The 9,845-nt window shown below is 46.7% G+C and overlaps 1 protein-coding gene across 1 annotated transcript in view; it reads left to right on the top strand.

Annotated features, from left to right (window-relative positions):
- LOC101858578 (serine-rich adhesin for platelets) overlaps window positions 1-9,548 on the top strand; it is a 10,963-nt gene extending 1,415 nt beyond the window's left edge. The window contains exons 2-5 of the mRNA XM_005108947.3: window positions 265-426; window positions 3,796-3,919; window positions 4,647-4,709; window positions 6,094-9,548. Coding sequence (XP_005109004.3) covers window positions 265-426; window positions 3,796-3,919; window positions 4,647-4,709; window positions 6,094-9,548 — 3,804 coding nt within the window. The remainder of the gene's footprint in view (window positions 1-264; window positions 427-3,795; window positions 3,920-4,646; window positions 4,710-6,093) is intronic.
- The last annotated feature ends 297 nt before the right edge of the window (window positions 9,549-9,845 follow it).

Genomic DNA, 9,845 nt, shown 5'->3' on the forward strand with positions numbered 1-9,845 from the left:
AATCTCTCTCTCTCTCTCTCTCTCTCTCTCTCTCTCTCTCTCTCTCTTTCTCTCTGTGTATATATATCGATGTAAATCATAACACAGCGTAAGATGACAGCATGTTTTTGAATGTTTTTCTACTTTGCCAGTTAGTTTTGTTTCGTTGTTCTTTTTAAAAAAAAATTGTTACTTTGTATTGTTACAGAAATTTGAGATATACGATACCTCTTTGTCCCATAGTTTGGTGGTATCATGTTCTATCTGTTTTGTTTTGAAACTCAGGTGCGGAAAACTAGGTATGAGCGGCCAGGATTTTCTTACATGGACTTGATCAAAATGGCTTTGAAGAGCTCGGAGCAAGGTCAGCTGACCGTGAAAGAAATCCTGTCGTGGATCGAGGACAAGTTCCCGTACTTCAAGTACGACGCCAAGCAGAGCTGGAAGGTAAGCCATGTTGATTATATATGTGTCATGCACCTGTCCCCGTGGTTTTATGCACCCCGCATAATTTAGCCAAATTTTATAATTTTTTGCATAATTTCTGGTTATTTTCCTTTATAATTCTTTGTTAAAATTAACAGAATCACATAATTTCACATTTTTGGGCTCAGTTTGCGAAGCACGGCGTCACTTTTCGCCCGATTCTGTTACTTTTAGTTGACGTGACTCAGCAGCCCGCCGGAGCTCCCCGGCTCAGGGTCACGGGGTTAATGAGCCCTGAGGCGACTTTGCCGGTGTCGGTCGGGAAGTTCGCATTTTTGACTGTTTAAAACGATATAACTTCTTCCCCATCCCACACAGCAAACCATTACGCGAATGTACTAAAAGCTCAATGTCTTGAGATTTATTCTGCGTTAGAATGGTTAATTTCTGTGCCTTAGTTTTTGTTCTAGACAAGTGTTTGTAGAGTACCCAATTTGTCCTGTTTTAGTTACAAAGTTATGAATAAATGATTGTTATTTTAAAAAAGGCACGACAGATCTCTCCAAATTCTGTGTTAAACTGACTACGAATATCATGTCTTTTACCATGAGAAATCTTAAATCTGCGGTAGTAGTAATAGTCAAGTTATAAGAGAAGAAAGATGCACATCTGCATATTTTAACTAAAGACGATCAGCGTTAGCTCTTATTTTACTATTAAACAAGAGAAAGTTACTCTGCGTTTGTTCATGAATCATGCTGTGTCTGTGGCAGCCTGCATACAACTAAAAAGATATAATATAAGCGATTTAAAAAACCACAAAACCGTGTAAATACATGGGTAGAGATAAACTTCAAGTATGGAATAAAAATAATGACAGCTAAAACATTCATTCTTAGTTTTTGTGTAGGAAATATGCGCGGACACAATTATGAATGTAAAGAAATCAGTCACATTGTCAGTTATTGCAAATGGTCATAGAAACGTAAAAAAAGCTGGAAAAGTCTGGTGCTGATTCAGTGTCCCTGGAAAGCTAGAAATTATTCTTATAACCCAATTACGAGAAGTCATCCCTATTATTCAGTCAACTTACAAAACCGAGACTTAGCGTTTTAAGAAAAGTAAGCAATTTCTGGAGTGTAACACATACTGTTCGTGTATTAGATCTCCGTTGAAGATATATTCTAGCACTAAAATCGATTTGCACTTTTCATTGAGAAACTTCATGATAACTTTTATAAACTTTCGAGAAAATATGCGAATATTCATGATTATATTAGACACATAAAGTTGTATTTGGAGGAATTACTTGGTAACGAATTGTGTGCCCGATGGATAAAATTGCAAAATTACAGCCTTCTATTATAAGCGCAAATACCATCTTTTCTGAGTATCTGCACTAATGTTATGTCGTTCATATTCCAAAAGTTCGACAGATTTTGGCGATGTGTTTTTTTTATATTGATTTTTTTTCATTCACGCTAGTCCCCAAAAAATTACAATTTAGCATTGCCGACTCCAGCGCGTCTAACGAAATAACCAGACAAGTTACAACGTCCGTTCTTTTTTGAGTCTCAAGAGCAGAAATGCGTGCTTTGGGTGCACTAAATGAGAATTACCATAAATACAAGGATGCACCTTAAATTGTACGTTGAAAAGTACCAAAAATTAAGTCGGCCCAGACAGAGCGGCGACAGGGAGCTGACCCCCGTGACCCCGACGTGATAAGGCGCCTGGCGGGGAACCCCCCGCGGCAACTAAAATTCCACTGCCGGTGCGCCGTGGAAGTAATTTCAGAATTTTTCTTGCATACAACGACGGGGACAGGTACACCTTCACTGAAGGCTGAAGGTTCAGTTGTTGCATTGATGCTAGATACTTCCTGGTTGTTTTGGTGTCGTTTCCTTCTTTCTTTCTTTCTTTCTTTCTGCCTCTTTCTTTCTTTCTCTTCCTTTCTTTCTTTTTTCTTTTCTTTTCTGTTTTTTTTTAGAGAGAGGAGAGGCTAAAGTTTTCGGTCTGACCTATTTTGACTTCAAGTGTTGTATCTTTAACTTTTATTCAGGTAGCACTTTATTTTTCTTGTGGTAGTGGGTGGTTGGCGGGTGCTCTGGTGTGGTTTGCTCCTTCTTTCCTATTAAACAACTGTAGTCTTTATCTCTCCCCCTTCTTTTTTATGTTTGTTACTCTCTTGTAACACGTCTAATCTTCGGCACTCATATATAACCTTACTTACTGACATGTGTTACAAATTACCTTTGCTAAAACTAAAAAGAATATGAAGTAGTACTGTGGAAACCTGATATAACAGGGATGGTGGGACCAGAGAAAAAATCTGGTATATCAGATGCCTGTTTAATCAGAAAAGCAAGGGAAGTAAGCCTTTGTGCACTAATCCAGCTGTATTTATTCAGGGGTAGTTTCCCTTGCACACCGCAGTCCTCTCTTGTGGCCATGTGGCAGGCCTGCGCATGACACATTACACGGCTCTCTCTCTCTCTCTCTCTCACTTTTTACACATTGTAATTGTTAACGAGCCTTTGTCCCTGACATAACTGATTGGGCTCCGATGAGGCCGTTATTGCCGATAACTTTTAATAGAGACAAAGAGTAGGAAAAAAGCGGGGATTTTAAAAATCCCAGTTATTACCGGATCCCTGTTACCCTGTTATTACCGAGCCTGTTATATATGGTTTCCACTGTACAAATATTCAATTATAATTTAGTGCTACTGACTAAAGGTAGACCATTCCCAAAGTGGGGATAAACATGTTCTTACGCACAGTACAATTGTAAATGGTCTGATTTATCAATGTCATGCTCATACTGTGCCGGAACAACATAGGGGGAACTGCTGCTTTTATTTTCCTCATCCTTACTATCGTCATTTCTCCTCTACTTCTTTTGTACATTTTTGTCACTCTCTTGTGAACTGCTATTTCCGGGTAGTTAACGATGAATAACTTCCTTTAGTGATGTTAGTGAACTTGCTCTTTATTAAGATTCAAAGGATGATGGACAATCTGAGGAAGGATGAGAGATGAGTTAGTATGAAAGATGAGAGATGAGTTAATATCTATCTACCAGGGTGCCTTGATGATAGTCGAAGCAGACTTTATCCTGTTGAGACAAGAGAGGTGAGCAGAGTAAGCCCGTTTTCGCGTTTGGACTTCTCTCTTGACATCCACCCCCTCGGCACTCATAAAAAATGACCTTATGCAGTTGCGAGCACCATAAAACCGTACTAAAACAAACATTCTAATCTTCGGCACTCATATGACCTTACTAACTGTGTTACAAATGCTGCAAAACCTTTACGTAAACTAAAAAAAAGATGGAGTGGTACAAGTATTCAATTGAAGCTTAACGACTTGTAACATTGTTCTTCCCCAGAGTTCCGTGCGTCACAATCTGTCCCTTCATCCAGACTTCAAAAAGGTGAATGTGAAAAAGCATGGCGGCAAATGGATGGTGGCGGACGGCGCGAAGCCTTTGTTTCATCAGCAGATCAAGCAAGGTGTGAGGAGGGTCCGGCTGTGTTGTTGGCCTCATTTTTAAAAACTTTAAAAATGAAATTGCGTGGGGTTTTGGTTTAATTTTCTTGTTTTTGTTTTGTTTTGGGAGGGTGGGGGGTGGTTAAATGTAAAATCGTCAGCTTGAAACCAAATAGCCTTGGTCTCAAATTTAAAAAAACGTTTCATTGAGAAAAAGAATCAAAGTGGTAGCAGCTCAAAAAGATCGGGTCTTGTATACTGAATCTCCCAGCTCTAAAAGGGTGCTTTTAAGTGGGGCGAAATAGCACTGACGACCCAGATTAACTCTTTAGTCCCCATCAGACACTGGGAGCGTCCGGCGGTAATAACCCTGTTCCCCATTGGATGACTAGTGACAACTGTTTCGTTTCATTTACTTCATTTTGTTTTTCGGAACTATTCCCGATCCAATTTTCCGCCATTTAGAAGTTGGTGGCAAGTTCAGATTGTGTTTTTAGAAGTTATTATGATATATGGTTCACCAGGTTTAGGTGACTAGAAAAAAACTGTGGGAAAAACTCAGGGTTTAAAAAGTTAAAACACCCTTTTCTTGTGAATCTTATGAAAAAGGCTGTCCGTTGTAAACTTTTAAGTTAAAACGCCTTAAAGTTAGGTGGGGGTTCTTTTTTAGATGAGCCGGTTCCATGAGAGATAATTCCTTTGCTGAAATGCTCAACAAAAGATTTTTCTTTTTCTCCCGTTGCTGTCCAGAGTCGAAGCCTCAGCCTCCCAAGCCAGCACCTCCGGCCCCGTCGAAAAAACCCAAGAGAATCAGTGAGTGAGAGGTTGGAGGTTTGAGGGTGTCCCTTGGTGGTTCCTACCTCTTGTCTTTCCCTCTTTTTTGCTTCTTTCTGTGTTTTGTAGTTGGAGGGTGTTACTGGTAGCTCTTACTTCTTTTCTTTGCGTCTGTATTGTTTCTGTCAGTGTTTTGTGGTTGGAGGGTGTCACTGGTAGCTCTTACTTCTTTTCTTTGCGTCTGTATTGTTTCTGTCAGTGTTTTGTGGTTGGAGGGTGTCACTGGTAGCTCTTACTTCTTTTCTTTGCGTCTGTATTGTTTCTGTCAGTGTTTTGTGGTTGGAGGGTGTCACTGGTAGCTCTTACTTCTTTTCTTTGCGTCTGTATTGTTTCTGTCAGTGTTTTGTGGTTGGAGGGTGTCACTGGTAGCTCTTACTTCTTTTCTTTGCGTCTGTATTGTTTCTGTCAGTGTTTTGTGGTTGGAGGGTGTCACTGATTGCTCCTTCTCATTTTTGCTTCTATATTGTTTCTGTCTGTGTTTTGTAGTTGGAGGGTGTCACTGGTAGCTCTTCTTATCTTTGCTTCTATATTGTTTCTGTCTGTGTGAGTGGTTGGAGGGTGTCACTGGTTGCTCTTACTTCTTATCTTTGCTTCTATATTGTTTCTGTCTGTGTGAGTGGTTAAAGAGTGTCGCTTAACCTCCCCCCCGGGCAGTACTACTGACTGAAGTTGTCTTTAGGCCTTTCCCAGAGGGGGGATATTAACCTGTTCTTATGCACAGTAGAATTGTGAACGGGCTGATTTGTCGATGTCATGCTCATACTGTGCCCGAACAACGTAGGGAGAACTGCTGTTTTTTCTTTCCTCATCCTATCGTCATTTTTCCCCTACTTCTTTTGTATGTTTGTCACTCTCTTGTAAAATGCTCTTTCCAGGGTGCCTTGATAGTCGAAGCAGACCTTTTGCTGTTGAGGCTAGAAAGGTGAGCAGAGTAAGCCTGATTCCCTGTAAGGACTTCTCTGTTGACATCCACCCCTTGGCGCTCATATGACCTTATGCAGTTGCGAGTGCCGTAAAATCTCTACTAAATAAAAATAATAAACTCTTACTAAAAGAAAAGCTATTTGCGGGGTGCCTTTACAGTCGAAGCAGACTTTGTGCTATTGAAGCTAGAGAGGTGAGCAGAGTAAGCCTAATTCCCTGTAAGGACTTCTCTGTTGACATCCACCTCTTGGCGCTCATATGACATTGCGCAGTTGCGTGCGCCGCAAAACCGTACAAAAACTAAACAACTCTGATCTTCCATACTTATATGACCTAATTGTATTGCAAGAGCCATAAAACTCTTGCAAAAACCAAAATGATAAAGATGTTTATTTGCTAATCTGTTGCCATCACCCCCCCTCTCTCTCTCTCCCCACAGCCCCACAGCCGATCCTTCCCAAGGCCATGTCGTACGCTCTGGTGCCCATCCCCCTGGGCCCGTTCCCCGCGGGCAGCACGACGCCTGTCCTACCTCAGGTCCCGCAGCAGACCCTGGTCCCCACGGCAACGGGGCTTCAGTACGAGCTGCCGACCTTGCAGTGGCCCCCACCAGCACCCCCACCGCCCCCGCCCCCGCTACAACCCTCCCCCGTGTCGGTCACCCTCGGTCAGCCGGTGCCGAGCGCACAGAACAACGGCCTTCCTCCTCCTCCGCAGTTGCAAAAGATGATGGCCCCAGCGGTAGAAGCTGTCGACTTCCCGCCGGTTCCCTCCGTCCATCAGGGATCAAATGTTGGAAGTGACGGCAGAGAGGTCGTTATTTTGCCCCGGACTGCGGCGAGTCTCGGTCAGAAGAAGTCGGAATCTTTCTCCTCAGTGAAGACTCTCTTGCAGCGTGGCCAGGCGCGGCGTGTTGTCCCCAAAAATCCCCGGAAAAGTTCTGGATCATCGAGCGAGAAGATTGTGATTATTCTGGAGAAGGCTGCGTCGTCCGACACCACTGATCGCTACCGGAAACTGACGACGAGCCGAGACAAATCCTCGGCGAAGCAGCTGGTTTTCGCCAAGAGAACAGAACAAATTGCGCCGTCGTCGTCATCATCGGTGCTCTCTGAGAGCTGCGGGGATTTCACCAGGAAGTTGGCCGCGGCGTCTCTCGGCACGGAGGGCGTCGGGAAAAACTTGCCATACATTCTCGGCAAAAAGGGGAAGGGACGTATCATTATGAGGACGAGGACGGGGAGACATCCCCCAGTTATGAATCTAACGTCTCTCATGACGAGCAGCGGTGGTGAAGATGCCGCTACTGCTGCTGCCTCTTCTGCTTCTACTGCTGCTGCCACCACCATCACCTTCCCCTCCTCAGCGAAACCGCTCGTGAAACGACCGGCGTTGGAAGAAAAGCGAAAGCGAGGAATCCATTGTTTGGTGGAGAGGAGGAGGAGGAGCAGTGGTCCTGTCCCCTCGGGATCCGCAACGGGCGGCGGACAGCAGCAGACGCGTGAGGCGAGGCCTGCTCCACTGGGTGGGAGTCTGATCCAGCAGGCTTGGGAACAGGCGCGGTGGAGCAGCGACGCCACTGACAGTCCCGAGCCGGGCGGCCAGTCGTCACGGCAACCGCTGGACCGGGTGGGTGGGCTGGGGCAGACGTCGGGTTATGTCGACGGTGCTGGTGGTGGTGGTGGGAATTCTTTCCTTCCGGAGGATGAGGTAGATGGCAAATCTTTCTTCCAGGAGAATGAGACAGGTGGCAAATCTTTCTTTCAGGAGAATGAGACAGGTGGCAAATCATTCTTTCAGGACAATGAGACAGGTGGCAAATCTTTCTTTCAGGAAAATGAGACAGGCGGCAAATCTTTCTTTCTGGAGAATGAGACAAGTGGCAAATCGTTCTTTCAGGAGAATGAGACAGGTGGCAAATCTTTCTTTCAGGACAAGTCAGAGACGGGTGAGAAATCTTTGATTTGGGATAGGTGTCAGGCAGGTGATGGAAGTGGTGCGCGTGGTGGTGGCAGTAGAACTGTGTCTGGAGGTGAGAGGCCTCTGTGCTCTCGCTGTAGCTGTCAGGTGTCCCCACAAGGGGAAGGGGCCGAGTGTGTCCGTGGGGCGCAGAGTGACAACGCTTCTCCCATGCAGGTTCCACATGGAGAGACTACGGTTTCCTTGGAGTATTGTGGTCATATCCGGACGAAAGACCAGAAAAGTCTGACGAAATCACCGCCGTTATCGCCTCTAAGGTCACCGTTATCACCTCAAAGGTCACCGGTGTCATCATCATCATCTTCTTCTTCAAGGCCGCCTGTCTCGTCGCTGGTGTCAACCTCACCACTATCGTCGACGCTGACGACCTTCTCTGTTCACGGCTCGAGGTCGTCCTGCGGTGCCACGTCTGAGGAGCAGCGAGCTCCGTGCAGCACTCACCACAGCAAGTCTCGCAGGAAGCAGGTACACGTACCGCTCACCACGGAAATCTCCCCCGGTCGAAAAATACTCCTCCCCGGCAGCTTTGAGTCTAACCGCGGGGAGGAGGAGGAGGAAATGTGTGTGGAAATAGAGCCGGTGGGCGTAGTTGTTGTCGCGGGAGAGAAAAGTTCCGTCTTGACCGTTGGCGGTTCGACGACTAGTAGTGTAGCTGAGAGTCATGAGCACTTTTTGACGCACTCGCAGGCTGGAGAAGAAAATGACAGCGAGAACAAGAAGTCTGTCTCTCCGAACGAGAGCGACGACATGGCGTCTGACCATTCGGAGGACCACGTTGTGCTCGGTTTCGAAACGTCCATTCCGGGCTATTCTCCTTCGCCGGGGATGGAATATAGCGACGTCTCGAGGACTAGCTCCCAGATTCTGAGCACTCCGGAGGCAGGCTCGGCGAGGTACTCGCACAGCAGAGTTGTCTCCTACCCCTCGACGAGTGAGATGTGGCCGCTGTCGTCTGGACTCGTCGCCACAAACTCTAGCTCGACAAGCCACCACCCCCACCTCCCTGACTCAGCAGCTCGGCCCTCCTCAGAGATATGTCTGACCCTCTCTCAAAGTCTTTCCCCGCCCGTCGTCGTTGACGACTCCCACATCTCGTCCCGCGGGCACTCCAGTCCCGTCAGTTCTTCCGATTCGTTCAAGTTTCTATCGTCCCACCACCACCACTCCCCGCCCCTCTCTCAGCTGTCCCCCATAGCGGGCAGCACGGGCTGCACTGAGTCCCACTCTTCCTTCCCGTCCCCCAGACTCAGCTGCTGCGAGAGCTCCAAGCCGCAGCAACAGTGCAGCCCGCCACCGCAATCTTGTTCCTCCCGTCGTCATAGTCACGCTCCTCCGAGTTTTTTGCACCCCCCCGTGCCCCTGCCCCTGCCTCTATCTCATCACGTCTCTTCGTCTTCGCCGACTTCTTCCTCCTCTTCACCTCCTCGTTCGTCACTCTTACCATCTACAGCGTCTTCATCGTCTTCATCATTGTCATCGTCATTCCTAATGCCTAGCGGTCCTTATTTCTGCATGCCCTCGTCAGCGTCAGGTCCCCTACTTTCGAGCAGCGCCTCCCAGTTTGGCTACCTCTTAGAGCAAGACGACCACCCCGGGCTTCATCAGCACACCACCGAGTATCTGATGAGCTCCCACAGGGATCCAGGTGATCCCCTGCCCCACCTCCCCCCCTGCTCAGAGAGGTCGGTGGGGTGCGCTCCGGGGGGTGCCGGTTCTTCTTCATCAAACGTTGTCGTGCGAGACGGGAGGGGTTTGAACCCCCACCCCCACCCCGCCAGCCCTGGGTCCCAGCTGGTGCAGGTTCCTCCGGAGATGCTGGAGTTTCACCCAAACTCCTCCGGCATTCTCGACTCGAGTCTTTTCGACAACATTGACAGGCTCATGCAGAACTCTTTTGAAGCAGAGAGCCCCTGAGCTCAGAACTAACTGTCTTGTGGTGTGGTATTTTCCTGGGACTGTCTGTTTTTTCCTTGAGCTGTCTCTATGTTCGTCAAAAGTCTGGAGCTGGCTCTATTCTCCCTCAGGTGTCTTGTTTTTTTCCTTGAACTCTGTGTCTTTACACTTAACTGTCTTGTCTTCCCTCTCTATGAACTGTCTGTTTCCTCCTTCCTTGAGCTGTCTATGTTCTTCAAAAGTCTGGGTTTTCCTGGAACTAGCTTTTATTCTCCTTCAACTGTCTTGTTCTTTTCTTGATGTGTTGTGTCCTTAAAC

This window comes from Aplysia californica, unplaced genomic scaffold, assembly GCF_000002075.1.
Source record: "Aplysia californica isolate F4 #8 unplaced genomic scaffold, AplCal3.0 scaffold00736, whole genome shotgun sequence".
Lineage (NCBI taxonomy): Eukaryota > Metazoa > Mollusca > Gastropoda > Aplysiida > Aplysiidae > Aplysia > Aplysia californica.